The sequence below is a fragment of the Euprymna scolopes genome, chromosome 12 (genome assembly GCF_053919585.1).
Source record: "Euprymna scolopes isolate OS-2025 chromosome 12, ASM5391958v1, whole genome shotgun sequence".
Lineage (NCBI taxonomy): Eukaryota > Metazoa > Mollusca > Cephalopoda > Sepiida > Sepiolidae > Euprymna > Euprymna scolopes.
This window is the reverse complement of record NC_136493.1, coordinates 132,374,707-132,397,229: the sequence shown is the minus strand read 5'-3', so window position 1 is coordinate 132,397,229 and position 22,523 is coordinate 132,374,707. Positions and strand designations below refer to the sequence as shown.

Genomic DNA, 22,523 nt, shown 5'->3' with positions numbered 1-22,523 from the left:
GAGGGCGGGCAGGTGAGATTTTATCTAAGACATGTTTTGGGAGGAGACCGAAGGGGGTATTTTAAGCTTAAAACAAGAACTCTTCTCCAGTCTTCGGCACGTTTTTAACCTATTTCTTTTCCCTTTTCTACAATCTGTTCATATGAATTAGATTTCTAAAAGTGTTTATTTTAAGGCAATTCTTGGTGCAACTTTACTAGTGTGTCTTCGGAAAAATGCATTTCAGAGAAAAACATTATTACGTACGTGTCATGTTGAAATTAGTATAAATTCTAAAAATTACGAAAAATGGTCCAGTAGAAAAATAATTATAAGTAAAAACAGAATTTCTTGAAGTTGCTGTTATTCACTGTAAATTGCCCCTTTAGAACATCAAAATCGGGGGAAGATAACTGCATTCTACTGTCTGAGTTGCATTGCACAGAATCCAATGATACTATCTTTTAGGTCAGCCATCTTGCTTTTTATCGATATGCTGCACGCTTTTTTCCCCCGAAAATCAACTCTAGCACATCTACTAGACCATTATTGATATTTTTGGGAATTTATACAAATTTCGATATTGCACGTAAATATGTAATGTTTTCCCCCGAAATTCCTTTGTTTGAAAGTACATAATTTGGTCGGATAACACACTATATTAAAGTTCCACAGAATTCTTTTTTAAAATGCGTTTCTAAATTGAAACTGGTCTTTCGCATGACAATAGGTGTATGGTTTTCATTTCAGAAGTTCAAAATGGAAACCTATTTCTGTCATCAACCGGCGTTAAGAGTTCTTGGGCACTCACTGAATCTGATCTGAGGGGGGGGGGGGGCACTAAAAACATCTTCGTAATTCAGACGATAATTTTTATCATCAAATTTAATGGAATCTCTAGGGTCTATTCAGTAATTTATATATTTTATAAGGAATTTTTTTTTTTATTTTAGCATCAAACAAATGAAAGTTTGACAGAAGTTTTGGCTATATTGATCCACAGTAATTTCTAAAAAAAAAAAAAAAAAAAAAAAAAACGTTTTAATAGAATAAGTAATTGTGATAAAAGAATTAATAAAAAAATAAATAAAAAATTGAATGGATAAATGTCCAAAATAATGGAAATGAAACAAATGCTCTCATCTTGGAGTAAGGATTCTAGACATAATGTCCAGTATCATATTTTAATTTTCATAAAGAAATACAGGTGATACAAAACTGTTCTGTTGAGGGAATTAATTTTTACCATCATGGGACAAGTATTCTAGTGTGTGTATATAAATTGTTATGGTGTAACTTAGTTACAAAAAACTATTGAGCTATGTATATTAGTCGGCTATTAGTTGGCGTTTGAGATTTTAGTTTATTCTTTGATTTGGACTTATTTTACTAAACTTTTCCAGGCTAGTTTTTCCAAGCTTGTGTGTGTGTGTGTGTGTGTGTGTGTTGCTTTTGTACAACTGGATCAACTGCTGCTATAAATTGGAAGTTTTGAGATAGATATTGATATTTTTTATTCTTTGAACTACCGCTTCCATCTTGTTATTCTCACTATTTTATCCTTTAATCTTCAAATGAGCGATATTTTTTGACAACGGAAGAATTGCTATTTTCATTTTATTTTACCCATGTAATACTTTTCATTGGCTAGTTTTTGACCTTGAAATTTTTTTATAACTCCTTGCATCAAGTGGTTTCATGCTTTGTCTGAAACGATTTTCATACAATTTTTTTTTTTTAATTTGGCCAATCTAATTGCCAGTTGAAGACGGAAGGAGAACAATCTATGCCCATGTATTAATTAAAAAGTTCCATTTCAAATTCCACTTATATTCCCGAGGTCAACAATACCCACTCGAAGAAGGTCAGATTACATCATCCGAAACGTTGAGAACAACGTCCAAAGTAAGCACTATACTCTAAATAATAGAAACAATTAAATGCTTATATCATGAAACAAAACAGTTAATTTTATGAATGGATGACTTTATTGTTGTCTACATTACATACACATATGCAATATTGTTTTTGTTGATTGAGAATTGTATGTAGAGTTGAATGTAATAATCAAAGAAGAAAGCGCCCGCGCGAGTGTATGGTTATACAACTTACCTTCGGATGGGATCTGTGTGTGAGAGAGAGGCAGGCCATGGATTTATAAGGTGTAGTCTCGTGGAATCTCACGAGATCTCATATTCCACTGCACACGTATGCATGCCTGTTGGCAGAGGTGGTTGGCGGAACACGTGCTGGAAGTTGAGAAAGTTAACAGTGACGAATTCTAGCTGAACTTTTGCTTATTATATTTATTTTATTTTGTTTTGCTGTTTACCAGCCCATTTAACTGCATTGTACGAGGCCGACAAACATTTTCATTTACTTATAACCTTGTTTGAAAATTGAAATAGATTTTTTATCGTAATCTCTCTAACACCTTCATTGATATATGCCACATACGGGTCACCAAGGGAATCGACACTCACCAGAGATGTGAATTCCCCCACCCCTTTTTTTTAAGTAACTTTAACCGTTACTTGATTGGATTTTATTTCTTCCTATCTTTCTTTTGTTTCTCTCTCTCTCTCTCTCTCTCTCTCTCTCTCTCTCTCTCTCTCTCTCTCTCTCTCTCTCTCTCTCTGTTCGTCTTCCTGTTTTCATCTTTTCCTTTGCTTTTTTTCATCATCTTATGACGATTCTTATAAAAAAATATGAAGGCTGAAGTTAGATGACTTTTATTTCAACAAAGAATACCCCCCCCCCATACACATGCATTTCGTGTTTTTTATCATTATAATTATTATTATTAGAACTTTTTTCAGTGGTAACTGATTAGAGGTGTTTAGGAAGAAGTAATTAAATTGTTTGTGGGCATCTCTCTCTCTCTCTCTCTCTCTCTCTCTCTCTCTCTCTCTCTCTCTCTCTCCAAACGTGTGGAAGTTGTTTCAGCGTTTTTTTGTTTTGTTTTGTTTTGTTTTTTTCTACATTGGCTACTGACTCATCAAGTGCGATTGTCTTTCTAACTGTTCTTCATCTAACCAACTAACTATCCCATTTAGATAGTAATTGTCTGTATTTTTTGAGATGAGGTGTTTTCATTTATTGAGATTGTCGGACTGACTTCCTCATCTTGGTTGTTATAGCCACAACGTTTTGGCCGTTTTGCCCTCCGGCCTTCGTCAGGTGTTTTGTGGAACTGGGGAACCGTTTGTTAGGAGTCTCCTAGTGACATATGGCCGAGTGGTCCTAGACGTTGTATCAAAGTTTACAGTTACTCAAAGGTGCTGAGTTCAATCCTGAACGAAGGCAGTGAAAAGTAACATTCAAAACAGAATCAGCAACTATGTCCCAGAGCCTAGCTGGAGTCCGAACACGGTACCCCCGTAATAATAATAATAATAATAATAATAATAATAATAATAAAGGGTTGGGTTCGAGACTCCTAACAAACGGTTCCCCAGTTCGATACAAAACACCTGATGAAGGCCGGAGGGCAAAACGGCCGAAACGTTGTGACTATAACAACCAAGATGAGGAAGTCAGTCCGACAGTCTCAATCAATGAACCTATTTAGAATTTGGATATTTTTTTTGTTGGGGAAGGGGATCTAATTGTTGGCATGATTTTTAGTTTCTGACGTAACTCATCAAATCTCAAGATCAAACTACACTTAAGCATACTCGTTCTTATGATTGCCATGCAAATTTAAAAAGTAGGGAAATATGGAATCTCGTTTAGAATTTAATTTGGGGGCGGGGGGTCACTTCAGTTAAGTCAATTGATGTCACTTGATGTTGAAAACGAAAGAGGATCATCAAAAAGACAGGAGATGCCTTTTGACCCAGTTTTGAAAAAATGAAATAAGATTATAGGTAAGAGAAAAGTGGTCAGCAGGAAGAGTTCCAAAAGCCTTCAGTTCTTGGAAAGAAGCTACTGGACTAGGAAACTGTATTAGAATGCGGTATCAAAACGGCAAATTGATGGAGATCACTAATCAAATGAGCAATTGATGGAGACCACTAATCAAATGTTGGTTTTATAAGATTATAAAAATATCTGACAATTCTGAAAAACGCTTACCATAATAATATTTATAGAAAAGACGTCTGTGAGAGAGTTGCAGAGAAGAGTTGGGCCAATCGCATACAGATACGTTTCTGCACCTTATCAAGAACCTTCAAATCTGACAGAGATATACCAGTCCAAATATGACAACAGTACTCTATACATAGGCCACACTAAATAATTTGATGTCAGCAATTTTAAATTATGCTTACAAAAGAAGATTATACCTGCAGGTATATAAAGTATCAGTTTTATTATCTTAATTTCCAGGAAGTCATTGTTATACAATTCGGTCCACAAGATATCTTTTATAAATTGATGTTGTCTTATAAAAGCTTGGAAATAAATAAACTAATGTATTTTATTTATCTTCTTTACAGAAGGTTAGATGCAAGATCTAGTGTGATTTTGAAAAGGCATGTACTAGAATAAGCACACTCTGGCTTTAAAAAGAATGCCTGAGCAGCTCCGTCTGCATTTCCCCTGTAGGAGCATTTACCGAACTTCCATTACTATTGATTACTATACTGTCCTTTTGACTACTCTACACTCTTTAACCCTTATCCTTGAGTGGCCGATCGGCCTTGGTAAGTGGTGACGCCTATGTAAAAAAAAAAAAAAAAAATCTTGGGAAATTAGTAATAAACTAACCCCTTCTCAAAAAGAAAATAAAACCTTGAAGATTGGACTTTTTACAATAGAACTATGATTCAGTTCGACAGCAACAAAGTCACTGTTAGACATATTGTCAAGGACATATCCCTGACTAGTTTGAACACCTACTCAAATTTTGGATGTTGCCTTTAGAATTCAACCACACCCCGCCAACATTATGAAGTGACTGATTCTTTCAATGTTTAAATTAATATCTGCAACTTTGTGTACGAATGCAAGTCATTCATAATTGTTGCTTTTATCTATCCATTATTCTTACTATGAATTTGCTTAATCAGATTAAAAAGATCGTCTGTTTTAGACATTAACTGCTTTCTATTTTAGTTTTATCTTGGCAACAAAAATGTAGACGCATTATTCCGTGTCATTTCATTATAGTATGACTGATATAATGATTATTTCCTTTTTGGTACAGATTTCATCAAACTCGAATATCCGTTTTTAATCATAAGCGACAATTCAACTAAGTTGCATTTGAATTTTTTCCAAGAAAAAATAATTTATTGATATCAATTATTTAAAGCCATTCAACACATGCCAGCCTGTAAAATTGACAGTAATCTGAATATAATGATGATGATGACCGCCAATAAAAAATGCACCTATCTCTTTTCCAGTTGCTGTGATGGTAAAAGTATTACCTTACACCACCACCATCAGTAAGAAATATTTTAACAGCCACTCCATTTGGCAAGACGCCACAATAAACTAAGATGTAATTCAATCAAACAACTAATTGACTATGCTTGAAAATATTTGAGAGGGGGTGGATGGTACCCTATTCAAAATTTAATTTTTGCAATCATGTTCTTTTCATTTAGTTTTTTTAAGAGGTCAATGAAGTGCCGCATTTGACTTTTAAAAGTTTGGTCATGATCGAAATTAACGGAATTTCAATTTCCGTTTTCTTTTTTTAATGTATAAACCTGATGCTCTTTATCAAGAGTAACCAAATGCAAAATTTCAGCTAAAATGCAAAATCTCAGATAAACAGTTTTTGACTTAGCGATGTTTTGACAGCATAACTTTGGAAACACTTCAGACAATATGGAGAAGTAAGGGCCGGATAAGATTTTGGTTAATCCTTACGTTGACAAGCAGAAATATCCTGTCTCACAATTGACTTATGTTATTATTTATACTCGTTATGTTTTTTAATAATTTTAATAATTTTAATCAAGATTCTATTACTTTCAATAAAAAAAAAGTACAAATATTTACAATCTCATAGAATATATAATTGCAGTATATAGATCAAGTTACCTTAAATATTTCATCAGATAGGCCCTATAAATGTCCTTAAGTTAATTCTTTTCTTAATTCATCTAATTTATTCAAATTTTCTATGCTAGTTCTACTAACTTGATTAGGTCATTTGTTTAAAAAATATTATTCTATTAGAAAAAATCAAATAGTGTTTGTTCTAATGGTAGTTTTGGGGCATTTTTTGTACTAATAAATTTTACATGCAAGGAGATATATAAAGAAATACAAACTGTTTCATATTTAGAAATCCATTGATTTTTTTTTTTTTTTTTTTCAAATTTCTCGGTTATCCCTTCCTCTACATTTTTCCTTAGTAAAGTAGATAATCCTAAAGATTCAAACTTATTTTGATATATTTTATTCCTTTGTGTTTAGTCATTTTTCTTTGTATGCCTTTTTTAAATGTAATCTTATCTCAGTTCCAATGTTCTTTCTTGGCTCTCAATTATTAATATGACTTCCAAAGAAAATCTCATTTCAGGATATGTAGTTTAAATGAGAGTAGAAAGGGAAATTTTGGTTAACTTTTGACAGCCTCCTAACTCTCACTTTCCTTATTTTGTCTTATAGTTCTCACATTCCATGAGCGATGTTTCTGACAAAGGACGAAGAATTACTGTCTTTTTGAACGGATCTATCCATCTTACACTTGCCACTGGCCAGTTTTTATCTTGAAGTAGTAGTTTTGGCTTTTTTTTTTTTTTTTTTTTTTTTTACATCAAGTAGCTTCATGCCTTGTGTGGAGCGATTTCTTTAAAAAATAAATAAATAAAATAGTTATTTGTGGAAATCAGTGGTGACTCGAAAGAAAAAAAAATAGCAATGAAAATTCTATTTTAAACTAAAATAACAATTGGAACCCTTCAGATGTGTCGCAGAAGTATCTAGTATCAATACATATTTTAAAACTATTTTGTTTATCTTACAGAATCTGATTTAAATGAGATGTTCTCTTCACCTTGCAAGTTGCACAAAGTAATTTTACATGGGATAAACTTTCAAATTGCAGCTCTCTGCCTTCACAAATATTTCTTCTTTCCTGATTCAGATCTGTTAAGTTATTAATAGAACAGTTATTTGTGGAAAATCAGCACTCCTTTAACTGAGATAAGTGACTTAACTCAGCTTTGCTTCATATTAAACATGTTTTATACTCAAACCTCCTCGAGACACTTGAGTAGTTTTATATCAGGAACCTTGCAGGAAACATCTCAGATAATTTTGGTGAAATGACTCCAATATTTTGCCATTTCTAAAGGATACAGACAAGTGTTGAATAATATTTCGCTCTTCATAAACACTCGTGTACACATAGATAAGTGATTTGCTTATATATCCATACAATGTTCATAATACATATTTATCTACTTGAGATAGTTTGTATTAAAATTAACTTTAGAGGTCAAATAGCAAATTATTTATTTCTTTGTACGTCTTATTAAAAATTGAGCTTATTAAAAATAAACTCATTTTTACTTTTAACTCGCTAGGAGATCGGACGTTGCCCGGGATTGAATGATGATCAACAAATGTTCCACTCTCCTATACTTTTTTATTATTTCTATTTTTTTTCAATCAAATAGATTAATTGCCTGCTCTAGTAGTGGACCCGCTGTAGTGCACCAGGAGGAAGTTCAGGTGCCTCTCCACAGTGAATCTGTTCACACTACATTATAGTTTATATTGCATTGTAAAGAACCTATTGTTGGTTTTATAAGATTATAAAAATACATATTCACACTACATTGTAGTCTATATTGCATTGTAAAGAACCTATTGTTGGTTTTATAAGATTATAAAAATACATATTCACACTACATTGTAGTCTATATTGCATTGTAAAGAACCTATTGTTGGTTTTATAAGATTATAAAAATACATATTCACACTACATTGTAGTCTATATTGCATTGTAAAGAACCTATTGTTGGTTTTATAAGATTATAAAAATACATATTCACGCTACATTGTAGTCTATATTGCATTGTAAAGAACCTATTGTTGTTTTTATAAGATTATAAAAATACATATTCACACTACATTGTAGTCTATATTGCATTGTAAAGAACCTATTGTTGTTTTATAAGATTATAAAAATACATATTCACACTACATTGTAGTCTATATTGCATTGTAAAGAACCTATTGTTGTTTTATAAGATTATAAAAATACATATTCACACTACATTGTAGTCTATATTGCATTGTAAAGAACCTATTGTTGGTTTTATAAGATTATAAAAATACATATTCACACTACATTGTAGTCTATATTGCATTGTAAAGAACCTATTGTTGGTTTTATAAGATTATAAAAATACATATTCACACTACATTGTAGTCTATATTGCATTGTAAAGAACCTATTGTTGGTTTTATAAGATTATAAAAATACATATTCACACTACATTGTAGTCTATATTGCATTGTAAAGAACCTATTGTTGTTTTATAAGATTATAAAAATACATATTCACACTACATTGTAGTCTATATTGCATTGTAAAGAACCTATTGTTGTTTTTATAAGATTATAAAAATACATATTCACACTACATTGTAGTCTATATTGCATTGTAAAGAACCTATTGTTGTTTTATAAGATTATAAAAATACATATTCACACTACATTGTAGTCTATATTGCATTGTAAAGAACCTATTGTTGGTTTTATAAGATTATAAAAATACATATTCACACTACATTGTAGTCTATATTGCATTGTAAAGAACCTATTGTTGGTTTTATAAGATTATAAAAATACATATTCACGCTACATTGTAGTCTATATTGCATTGTAAAGAACCTATTGTTGTTTTTATAAGATTATAAAAATACATATTCACACTACATTGTAGTCTATATTGCATTGTAAAGAACCTATTGTTGTTTTATAAGATTATAAAAATACATATTCACACTACATTGTAGTCTATATTGCATTGTAAAGAACCTATTGTTGTTTTATAAGATTATAAAAATACATATTCACACTACATTGTAGTCTATATTGCATTGTAAAGAACCTATTGTTGTTTTATAAGATTATAAAAATACATATTCACACTACATTGTAGTCTATATTGCATTGTAAAGAACCTATTGTTGGTTTTATAAGATTATAAAAATACATATTCACACTACATTGTAGTCTATATTGCATTGTAAAGAACCTATTGTTGGTTTTATAAGATTATAAAAATACATATTCACACTACATTGTAGTCTATATTGCATTGTAAAGAACCTATTGTTGGTTTTATAAGATTATAAAAATACATATTCACGCTACATTGTAGTCTATATTGCATTGTAAAGAACCTATTGTTGTTTTATAAGATTATAAAAATACATATTCACACTACATTGTAGTCTATATTGCATTGTAAAGAACCTATTGTTGGTTTTATAAGATTATAAAAATACATATTCACACTACATTGTAGTCTATATTGCATTGTAAAGAACCTATTGTTGGTTTATAAGATTATAAAAATACATATTCACACTACATTGTAGTCTATATTGCATTGTAAAGAACCTATTGTTGGTTTTATAAGATTATAAAAATACATATTCACACTACATTGTAGTCTATATTGCATTGTAAAGAACCTATTGTTGTTTTATAAGATTATAAAAATACATATTCACGCTACATTGTAGTCTATATTGCATTGTAAAGAACCTATTGTTGGTTTTATAAGATTATAAAAATACATATTCACACTACATTGTAGTCTATATTGCATTGTAAAGAACCTATTGTTGTTTTATAAGATTATAAAAATACATATTCACACTACATTGTAGTCTATATTGCATTGTAAAGAACCTATTGTTGTTTTATAAGATTATAAAAATACATATTCACACTACATTGTAGTCTATATTGCATTGTAAAGAACCTATTGTTGTTTTATAAGATTATAAAAATACATATCCACGCTACATTGTAGTCTATATTGCATTGTAAAGAACCTATTGTTGTTTTATAAGATTATAAAAATACATATTCACACTACATTGTAGTCTATATTGCATTGTAAAGAACCTATTGTTGTTTTATAAGATTATAAAAATACATATTCACACTACATTGTAGTCTATATTGCATTGTAAAGAACCTATTGTTGTTTTATAAGATTATAAAAATACATATTCACACTACATTGTAGTCTATATTGCATTGTAAAGAACCTATTGTTAGTTTTATAAGATTATAAAAATACATATTCACACTACATTGTAGTCTATATTGCATTGTAAAGAACCTATTGTTGTTTTATAAGATTATAAAAATACATATTCACACTACATTGTAGTCTATATTGCATTGTAAAGAACCTATTGTTGGTTTTATAAGATTATAAAAATACATATTCACACTACATTGTAGTCTATATTGCATTGTAAAGAACCTATTGTTGTTTTATAAGATTATAAAAATACATATTCACACTACATTGTAGTCTATATTGCATTGTAAAGAACCTATTGTTGGTTTTATAAGATTATAAAAATACATATTCACACTACATTGTAGTCTATATTGCATTGTAAAGAACCTATTGTTGTTTTATAAGATTATAAAAATACATATTCACACTACATTGTAGTCTATATTGCATTGTAAAGAACCTATTGTTGTTTTATAAGATTATAAAAATACATATTCACACTACATTGTAGTCTATATTGCATTGTAAAGAACCTATTGTTGTTTTATAAGATTATAAAAATACATATTCACACTACATTGTAGTCTATATTGCATTGTAAAGAACCTATTGTTGGTTTTATAAGATTATAAAAATACATATTCACACTACATTGTAGTCTATATTGCATTGTAAAGAACCTATTGTTGTTTTATAAGATTATAAAAATACATATTCACACTACATTGTAGTCTATATTGCATTGTAAAGAACCTATTGTTGGTTTTATAAGATTATAAAAATACATATTCACACTACATTGTAGTCTATATTGCATTGTAAAGAACCTATTGTTGTTTTATAAGATTATAAAAATACATATTCACACTACATTGTAGTCTATATTGCATTGTAAAGAACCTATTGTTGGTTTTATAAGATTATAAAAATACATATTCACACTACATTGTAGTCTATATTGCATTGTAAAGAACCTATTGTTGTTTTATAAGATTATAAAAATACATATTCACACTACATTGTAGTCTATATTGCATTGTAAAGAACCTATTGTTGGTTTTATAAGATTATAAAAATACATATTCACACTACATTGTAGTCTATATTGCATTGTAAAGAACCTATTGTTTTATAAGATTATAAAAATACATATTCACACTACATTGTAGTCTATATTGCATTGTAAAGAACCTATTGTTGGTTTTATAAGATTATAAAAATACATATTCACACTACATTGTAGTCTATATTGCATTGTAAAGAACCTATTGTTGGTTTTATAAGATTATAAAAATACATATTCACACTACATTGTAGTCTATATTGCATTGTAAAGAACCTATTGTTGGTTTTATAAGATTATAAAAATACATATTCACACTACATTGTAGTCTATATTGCATTGTAAAGAACCTATTGTTGTTTTATAAGATTATAAAAATACATATTCACACTACATTGTAGTCTATATTGCATTGTAAAGAACCTATTGTTGTTTTATAAGATTATAAAAATACATATTCACACTACATTGTAGTCTATATTGCATTGTAAAGAACCTATTGTTAGTTTTATAAGATTATAAAAATACATATTCACACTACATTGTAGTCTATATTGCATTGTAAAGAACCTATTGTTGTTTTATAAGATTATAAAAATACATATTCACACTACATTGTAGTCTATATTGCATTGTAAAGAACCTATTGTTGGTTTTATAAGATTATAAAAATACATATTCACACTACATTGTAGTCTATATTGCATTGTAAAGAACCTATTGTTGTTTTATAAGATTATAAAAATACATATTCACACTACATTGTAGTCTATATTGCATTGTAAAGAACCTATTGTTGGTTTTATAAGATTATAAAAATACATATTCACACTACATTGTAGTCTATATTGCATTGTAAAGAACCTATTGTTGTTTTATAAGATTATAAAAATACATATTCACACTACATTGTAGTCTATATTGCATTGTAAAGAACCTATTGTTGTTTTATAAGATTATAAAAATACATATTCACACTACATTGTAGTCTATATTGCATTGTAAAGAACCTATTGTTGTTTTATAAGATTATAAAAATACATATTCACACTACATTGTAGTCTATATTGCATTGTAAAGAACCTATTGTTGGTTTTATAAGATTATAAAAATACATATTCACACTACATTGTAGTCTATATTGCATTGTAAAGAACCTATTGTTGTTTTATAAGATTATAAAAATACATATTCACACTACATTGTAGTCTATATTGCATTGTAAAGAACCTATTGTTGGTTTTATAAGATTATAAAAATACATATTCACACTACATTGTAGTCTATATTGCATTGTAAAGAACCTATTGTTGTTTTATAAGATTATAAAAATACATATTCACACTACATTGTAGTCTATATTGCATTGTAAAGAACCTATTGTTGGTTTTATAAGATTATAAAAATACATATTCACACTACATTGTAGTCTATATTGCATTGTAAAGAACCTATTGTTGTTTTATAAGATTATAAAAATACATATTCACACTACATTGTAGTCTATATTGCATTGTAAAGAACCTATTGTTGGTTTTATAAGATTATAAAAATACATATTCACACTACATTGTAGTCTATATTGCATTGTAAAGAACCTATTGTTTTATAAGATTATAAAAATACATATTCACACTACATTGTAGTCTATATTGCATTGTAAAGAACCTATTGTTGGTTTTATAAGATTATAAAAATACATATTCACACTACATTGTAGTCTATATTGCATTGTAAAGAACCTATTGTTGGTTTTATAAGATTATAAAAATACATATTCACACTACATTGTAGTCTATATTGCATTGTAAAGAACCTATTGTTGGTTTTATAAGATTATAAAAATACATATTCACACTACATTGTAGTCTATATTGCATTGTAAAGAACCTATTGTTGGTTTTATAAGATTATAAAAATACATATTCACACTACATTGTAGTCTATATTGCATTGTAAAGAACCTATTGTTGTTTTATAAGATTATAAAAATACATATTCACACTACATTGTAGTCTATATTGCATTGTAAAGAACCTATTGTTGGTTTTATAAGATTATAAAAATACATATTCACACTACATTGTAGTCTATATTGCATTGTAAAGAACCTATTGTTGGTTTTATAAGATTATAAAAATACATATTCACACTACATTGTAGTCTATATTGCATTGTAAAGAACCTATTGTTGGTTTTATAAGATTATAAAAATACATATTCACACTACATTGTAGTCTATATTGCATTGTAAAGAACCTATTGTTGTTTTATAAGATTATAAAAATACATATTCACACTACATTGTAGTCTATATTGCATTGTAAAGAACCTATTGTTGGTTTTATAAGATTATAAAAATACATATTCACACTACATTGTAGTCTATATTGCATTGTAAAGAACCTATTGTTGGTTTTATAAGATTATAAAAATACATATTCACACTACATTGTAGTCTATATTGCATTGTAAAGAACCTATTGTTGGTTTTATAAGATTATAAAAATACATATTCACACTACATTGTAGTCTATATTGTATTGTAAAGAACCTATTGTTGTTTTTATAAGATTATAAAAATACATATTCACACTACATTGTAGTCTATATTGCATTGTAAAGAACCTATTGTTGGTTTTATAAGATTATAAAAATACATATTCACACTACATTGTAGTCTATATTGCATTGTAAAGAACCTATTGTTGGTTTTATAAGATTATAAAAATACATATTCCCACTACATTGTAGTCTATATTGCATTGTAAATAACCTATTGTTGGTTTTATAAGATTATAAAAATACATATTCACACTACATTGTAGTCTATATTGCATTGTAAAGAACCTATTGTTGGTTTTATAAGATTATAAAAATACATATTCACACTACATTGTAGTCTATATTGCATTGTAAAGAACCTATTGTTGGTTTTATAAGATTATAAAAATACATATTCACACTACATTGTAGTCTATATTGCATTGTAAAGAACCTATTGTTGGTTTTATAAGATTATAAAAATACATATTCACACTACATTGTAGTCTATATTGCATTGTAAAGAACCTATTGTTGGTTTTATAAGATTATAAAAATACATATTCACACTACATTGTAGTCTATATTGCATTGTAAAGAACCTATTGTTGGTTTTATAAGATTATAAAAATACATATTCACACTACATTGTAGTCTATATTGCATTGTAAAGAACCTAATGTTGTTTTATAAGATTATAAAAATACATATTCCCACTACATTGTAGTCTATATTGCATTGTAAATAACCTATTGTTGGTTTTATAAGATTATAAAAATACATATTCACACTACATTGTAGTCTATATTGCATTGTAAAGAACCTATTGTTGGTTTTATAAGATTATAAAAATACATATTCACACTACATTGTAGTCTATATTGCATTGTAAAGAACCTATTGTTGGTTTTATAAGATTATAAAAATACATATTCACACTACATTGTAGTCTATATTGCATTGTAAAGAACCTATTGTTAGTTTTATAAGATTATAAAAATACATATTCACACTACATTGTAGTCTATATTGCATTGTAAAGAACCTATTGTTGGTTTTATAAGATTATAAAAATACATATTCACACTACATTGTAGTCTATATTGCATTGTAAAGAACCTATTGTTGTTTTATAAGATTATAAAAATACATATTCACACTACATTGTAGTCTATATTGCATTGTAAAGAACCTATTGTTGGTTTTATAAGATTATAAAAATACATATTCACACTACATTGTAGTCTATATTGCATTGTAAAGAACCTATTGTTGGTTTTATAAGATTATAAAAATACATATTCACACTACATTGTAGTCTATATTGCATTGTAAAGAACCTTTTGTTGTTTTATAAGATTATAAAAATACATATTCCCACTACATTGTAGTCTATATTGCATTGTAAATAACCTATTGTTGGTTTTATAAGATTATAAAAATACATATTCACACTACATTGTAGTCTATATTGCATTGTAAATAACCTATTGTTGGTTTTATAAGATTATAAAAATACATGTTCACACTACATTGTAGTCTATATTGCATTGTAAAGAACCTATTGTTGGTTTTATAAGATTATAAAAATACATATTCACACTACATTGTAGTCTATATTTCATTGTAAAGAACCTATTGTTGGTTTTATAAGATTATAAAAATACATATTCACACTACATTGTAGTCTATATTGCATTGTAAAGAACCTATTGTTGGTTTTATAAGATTATAAAAATACATATTCACACTACATTGTAGTCTATATTGCATTGTAAAGAACCTATTGTTGTTTTATAAGATTATAAAAATACATATTCACACTACATTGTAGTCTATATTGCATTGTAAAGAACCTATTGTTGTTTTATAAGATTATAAAAATACATATTCACACTACATTGTAGTCTATATTGCATTGTAAAGAACCTATTGTTGGTTTTATAAGATTATAAAAATACATATTCACACTACATTGTAGTCTATATTGCATTGTAAAGAACCTATTGTTGTTTTATAAGATTATAAAAATACATATTCACACTACATTGTAGTCTATATTGCATTGTAAAGAACCTATTGTTGGTTTTATAAGATTATAAAAATACATATTCACACTACATTGTAGTCTATATTGCATTGTAAAGAACCTATTGTTGGTTTTATAAGATTATAAAAATACATATTCACACTACATTGTAGTCTATATTGCATTGTAAAGAACCTATTGTTGGTTTTATAAGATTATAAAAATACATATTCACACTACATTGTAGTCTATATTGCATTGTAAAGAACCTATTGTTGGTTTTATAAGATTATAAAAATACATATTCACACTACATTGTAGTCTATATTGCATTGTAAAGAACCTATTGTTGTTTTATAAGATTATAAAAATACATATTCACACTACATTGTAGTCTATATTGCATTGTAAAGAACCTATTGTTGGTTTTATAAGTTTATAAAAGTATTTATTTTTAATTCAAGCCATTGCTTGAATTAAAGTTTAAAATGCAAAAGTCAAGTATCATGGTTCAATTATGCTGTAAACAGAAACATTAATTTTGAATGTGCCATTATCTTATTAAAACCCCTACTGTTGATTCTATACGCTGGGCCCTTATGTTAGTGCGGTAATAAAACTTTTGAAATGCACTTGTGATGTTCGGCTGCATAAGGGTTTGACCAAAATCGGACTGTTACTTTTTTTAAATAGATTTTTTTAATTATCTATTTCCGATGCAAAACTTATCTAAGAACACTCCCAGACACATAAACTACATTCGTGTGAAATTTAAAAAAAATATCACCCTAGCTGTTTCGGAATCTATATGGAATGAACTCATGCAGACAAAGTGTCTTTTATATACAAGTACAGACAATAAAATAAACGCCTACCACCTAATAATATTATGAAAATAAACAAGTATTTACTTGTTTAAAATTTATATATATGAAAGTTATACTCCTTTGGCAGAATTTTATATATTTTCTTTTTTCTTCGCCATAATAAGTTGAAGAAAAAAAAGTTAATGAAAAGTTCGCATGCTGTTATCTGCAGTGTTGGTTTTGAAATGTCGGAAGAATGTGTTTGGCAACGCGATTTGAAATTCAGTGTAATGTTTTCTGTGTTAGAACTATCTATAAATTTCTATCTTTTTTTTTTTGTATAAAAAAGATAAAAGAAAATTTTTTTTTTTTTTTTTTTTTTTTCAGTGTATAATTTCGGAATTTTGAGATTTTTAATTCTGACCACTGTTTTGTTCTGTTTCGGAGGTTCCAACTAATTAGTTAACCTTTTCAGTCTTTTTATTTTTTAAGTCCTCATGTTTAAAAATAAATATGGTCTTTATATACCCGTAATAAAACTTTGTATGTGTGTGTGTGTGTGTGTATATATATATATATATATATATATATATATAATGCATATGCAAAAAAAAAAAAAAAAAAAAAATTAAAGTGATGAATACATAAGTAAGTCTTTATTTTATTTCTTTTTATTTTCAGAATGTTTCTCCAAAGGATTTTTATACTATGTATAATTTCAATATGTTATACGTGGATACTTTTGAATTCAGTTCAAGGTAAGTTAATAGTTTAACTTTGTTAAATTCTCTTTTAATTTTTCATGTTCAACTACTTCATAAATTAGATAAATAAGACTAAAATTCCTTTAAAACCATATTTTCTTATATCTGATGTTATTTTAAATTAAAGTAATGCTCCAGTGCATCTTTTCACATTTATTAAATTCGGTATTTGAGATTGAATGTAGCCTACACGCACATGCTAAGAGTGGCTTTTACAGTAACTTGAAAAGATTATCTTGTTATATCACTAGCAGGGTTACCTCGTGTTGTCCAGGGAGGGATTTGGGGATGCGAGTAATGATAGTGAGGTGTGCGGGGGGAGGGGGGCTCTACCTCTTTGCTCTCCTTAAAAATTAATCAAATAAAGCTCATTAGACCCCACCCCCCACCCTCATGATGTTTACTCTTTATATTCCAAAATTCATAAAAATATGTCCAGTAGTTTTTCAATTTGTAGGTACGTTTATTTTTCAGGGGTGGGGGGGGGGGTATTCTACCTTCTGCATAAAACCAAATTAAATATAGCTTAAATTAACAAATATATCAATGTGGATGGATGTTCATCCATTGGAACGACAATGATCATCTGATGATCCTGGAGGGATGATGGATGACATGTGCTGAATTGTGAAGCAAGAGTTGCACAATCTCTAACCACTCCTCTCCTGAATGAGCACTGCTTGATTCCAGTGGCAAGAAAAAGTCCAGAATGACTTGAAACAATGCCAAGATAAGCAGAGAACATATACACATCACCTGGTATTCCTAAATTGTTACCCATTTTAATATTGACCAGGCTCTATGATGCTTAACTTCGGTGATATAACGAAAACTGATTTATCAACATGATGCTATATATTAATGTACTACTTTAAAAAAAAGAATCAATGTTATCAAACCAAATCTGTATACCACCTTATAGATCTGTACTTAAAGGTATGAACCCATCTGATCTCCCTCCTACTATGAGTCAAATGGTAAGATAGACTAGATCTGAAGCTTTGGTAGAATAACTAGTCCAGGAGTCTGAAAATTCTCAAATAGAACAAGTAATGGTAATTCAGTAAACCGATCACTCTTATCGGGCCCCTTGAAAAACAATAGAATCATTTGGAGAGAGAGACCTGGTTGAAAAGCTTCAGTTGTGAAGAGGGCACTTGAAAGAATAAAAGACTTAAAATTCTACTTTTAAACTAAGTGTGTGTGAAACGGTGAAATTGTTGATTCTGTTGGTTCGTGAATGATAAGCTAAATGTTTTTATAGCTCATTTGAAAAAAAGTCAAGAAAAACAAAGACTCATTCATTTCATATGAATCTGCTGATTCTATTGTTGGCATTCGTTTCCTTGTATCTTTCTAGTTAGAATTCTTTTTAGAAAGACACCAAGTATTTTATGAGAGGAACCATGTGAAAGTTGTCAATATTCTAAGTGAAAGTGTTTTTGTGAAAAGAACTGGATTCTAACATAACACACCCAGGTTGTTAGCTCGTGTCATCAATCACTGTGACCTCCCCAAAACAAAGAATACAATTTCCTATTTATATCTGATAGGTGGGGTATAGACAAAAGACATTCTTTACTTTTAAAGGGAAAGATTTATTTTATGTACTGTTAGCATGAATGTTTTCAAATAATCTCAAGATATTCATGAAAGAATGGAGATTGTTATTTTATTGACCTGGGATTGGGGTAAAGGAGAGGACTCGCCTACATGATTACTATGTTTCTGAATTTTTGAGATGAAGATTGATCATTTGGATTATTTGGACTACTATTTTCATGAGTTTTATTCTCGCAATGTTTTGGATGATATAGCCTCTAACCTTCTTTAGGTGTATCTTGTTGAACTCTGGGAATTTGCATGGAATATTTAATCCATGGGATGAGCATGCTCTCATTCTGTTAGCTATGATCAAGTAAAAGTTTTTAGCAATTCACAATTTCATTCCTAGCATCTTCCACTGCACTGAGGATTCGCCCTTCAATCTTCCAAAAAAGTCTTCATGACGAGAGTATGCTAACCCCCCCGGATTAAATAAAGGATTTTGTTTTAAATTCTGGACAGATTTCCAAGTTCAAAAGGTACACCTAAAGGTCTGAGATTATGATGTTTCTGAATTTTTTAGATGAGGATTGGTTATTCATATTATTTGGATTCATCGGACTATTGTTCTCATTTTTACAACGTTTCAATGGATGTAACCGCACCAACCTTCTTCAGGTGTATCTTGTCACACTCTGTATTGTTTCTGTAAAACTGGGAAATCTGGATGGAATTTTGAGTGGAACCCTTTATTTGTTTCACGGGGGTAATATGCTCTTGTTCCGTCAGCCATGACTGAATAGAGGCCCTAAGTAATTTGCAATTGTATTTTTTTTTTTTTTTTTTTTTTTTTTTGTCGCCCACACTGAGGACTGAAGGTCACTTTTTACAATTGATTTTTCCAAGTACTCTAACCACTGCACCACGAGTCCATGCGGACAATTCTAGTACGAATTTTAGGAGCCTTAAACCTATTTTTTATTTCTGGCTGTAAATATCACTAATTATTACTATATATTACTCTGTGTGTGTGTGTGTGTATATATATATCTATTATATGTATGTATGTGTGTTTTTACTTATTCCTTGTATATATTATCTATTATTTATAATTAACAGTTTCTATACACTATTATTTATAACAGTTAATATGATATGGGAACTGTTAATTATAAATAATAGATAATAAATACAAGTGATAAGTAAAAAAACATATATATATATATATATATATATATATATATATATATATATATATAGTAATAGTGATATTCACAACCAGAAATAAAAATAGGTTTAAGGCTCCTAAAATTCCTATTAGAACTCTTTATTTACTTGGGAGTAGCATGCTCTTGTTCCTAACGGAAGAGCGTGCTACCCCCGTGAAGTAAATAAAGGGTTCTGCTTGAAATTCTGTCCAAATTCACAAGTTCAATAGAAACATTCCTGAGTTTGACAAGATACACCTAAAGAAGGTCTGAGGTTACATCAACAGAAACATGAAAATCACACTAAAGATAAGAACAGTAGTCCGATGAATCCAAATAATACGTCTGAGATTACAACGGCTGAAATGTTATGAAAACTCAAACCAAAGATGAGAACCATAATTCAAATAATCTAAATAATAAAGGATTACGGTCTAGAAAGAAATAAGACCGTAATTTCAACAATTTAGATTCACTCATTGAATTCAAGTTGGTTTATCTTCATGACGTACTCATTTGGTTTATCTTCATGACGTACTCATTTGGTTTATCTTCATGACGTACTCATTTGGTTTATCTTCATGACATACGCCATCATTTTTACTTGATGAATCCACATTTGCCTTAAATGACAGTCTCAACGCGACCTTAAAAGCAACCTGCCCCCTAACTCAGAACTCTCATGGTTATCGTTCTGAGCAAGATAGTGAAACCTAGATCAACCTAGTAGCTGCAGGTAGGCTTATGCCTCACAACAAAACTCGGCACCCTGCCATACTAGCCAAAGGACCCAAACCTGGACACTAGAACTTTGTAAACTTCCTGTTATGCCTGACTACAACCTTTTCTACTTTGCACGTGGAATGAGAAAGCAACAGATCCAGTTAAAACGTGAAAGACAAGCTAAAGGGTATATCAACAGGTTTAAATATGACTTTTTTGAGAAGGTGGGGTCTGGACATTTTGCATTAAACTGACCCTGCATTATATGCAATTTTGGTGTGAACACAGGTAAATCTGACATAATTTCTACTCTATCAGCAGTCTCTCATCGATTGTGTTGTGCATTGTTTTTATCAGGTTCAGTATTTTTTATCGTCTCGCTTGTTATCTTTGTGCATGTTGTTGTTCCAACAATGCTTTTCATTTCTTTTTTTTTTTTTTGTGTTTAAGTTTTTCTGTACATATGAATAAAAGAATACTTGACTTTCCTTTAGTTAATAATTCATAAAGTTCACACTATATTTCATATTAAAGTCGATAAATATATTTCATATTTTTTTCTTTAAACAAGGGGTCTCCAAAGTTTTCAAAAGGTGGGAGAGGGGTATATTGCTGTTTTTTTTTTTTTTTTTTTTTTTTGAGTTACGCGGGTCAAAATAACTTTTTTTTTTAATTATCTGAAGGTGTTTTATACCGTTTTGCTCATTAGCTTTGCTTTTTTAATGAAACCTTTTCTCCAAAACCTCATTCTTTTAATTATTTTCTGAACAAAAAAAAAAAAAACACCACACTATTTTTACACATTTCCATTTTTACAAATATTTCCTGAATATTTTTGTTTTATATAAGAGCTCCATGGGCCAGATTAAAGATTTTGGCGGGTAGTTTAGAAACCCCTGGTTCAAACAAAAAGATGTAAAATATATTTACCTTGTCTCTTCCCCACCCCCTCGCTCAACCTGATTTCGTATTTAAAAAAAAAAAAGATTCAATATAACGAAATGTACTGAGAACAAACGTGCTTTGGTACCAGTGCGTGACAATACTTGCATTAAGGATCGCCTTGTACCAGTGGCATTGGGTCGGACTGGTACATTTGTAAAGTGAGAAATTAAATGAGATTTAATAAATAAAAAATAAAATAAATAAAAAAAAAACGGATGGAGGTCACAGAATTTGGGTGGAGAGGATTTAAAAAGGTCACGTGTTAATTTGAGAAAAGGCAAGAGGGAGGAGGGGGGGGGCTTTTCCTTCTCCAATCAGACAGGGTGGATCATAAACAACAAACATTAAGTGGATTTACTTTATTTTGAACCAGAACAGGATGCATTAAATATATATCGGTCTTTTTTTTTTCTTTTTTTTTTTTTTTTTTTTTTTTTTAGTCTACATCTTCATCAATAAAGCTGAGAAAAAATACCTTTACACCAGTGATCGCACTAATGTTCATATTCATATAAGATATTGTTGAACTAGGTGGAGGTGGAAATGCTGTAAAAATAACATTCAAGATGAGAACAATAGTCTGAATAATGCAAATAATCAATTCTCATCTCAGAAGATTCTGAAATGCAACATAAAACTTAGTTAAACCATATGTTATGACTCAAGTTTAGAGATCAAATAAATCACGGTTGATTCATTAAAAGCAAAAAATACAAGTTGACACAGGATTATCA

The 22,523-nt window shown here is 29.3% G+C and overlaps 1 protein-coding gene across 2 annotated transcripts in view; it reads left to right on the top strand.

The window, feature by feature from the left end:
- Positions 1–22,523, top strand: part of LOC145291493 (integrin beta-PS-like) — a 171,587-nt gene that overhangs the window by 61,058 nt on the left and 88,006 nt on the right. For both annotated transcript variants that reach the window (XM_080137395.1, XM_080137396.1), the window contains exon 2: positions 17,286–17,362. In XM_080137395.1, the coding sequence (XP_079993521.1) occupies positions 17,287–17,362 (76 nt within the window). In that variant the 5' untranslated portion in view covers position 17,286. The remainder of the gene's footprint in view (positions 1–17,285; positions 17,363–22,523) is intronic.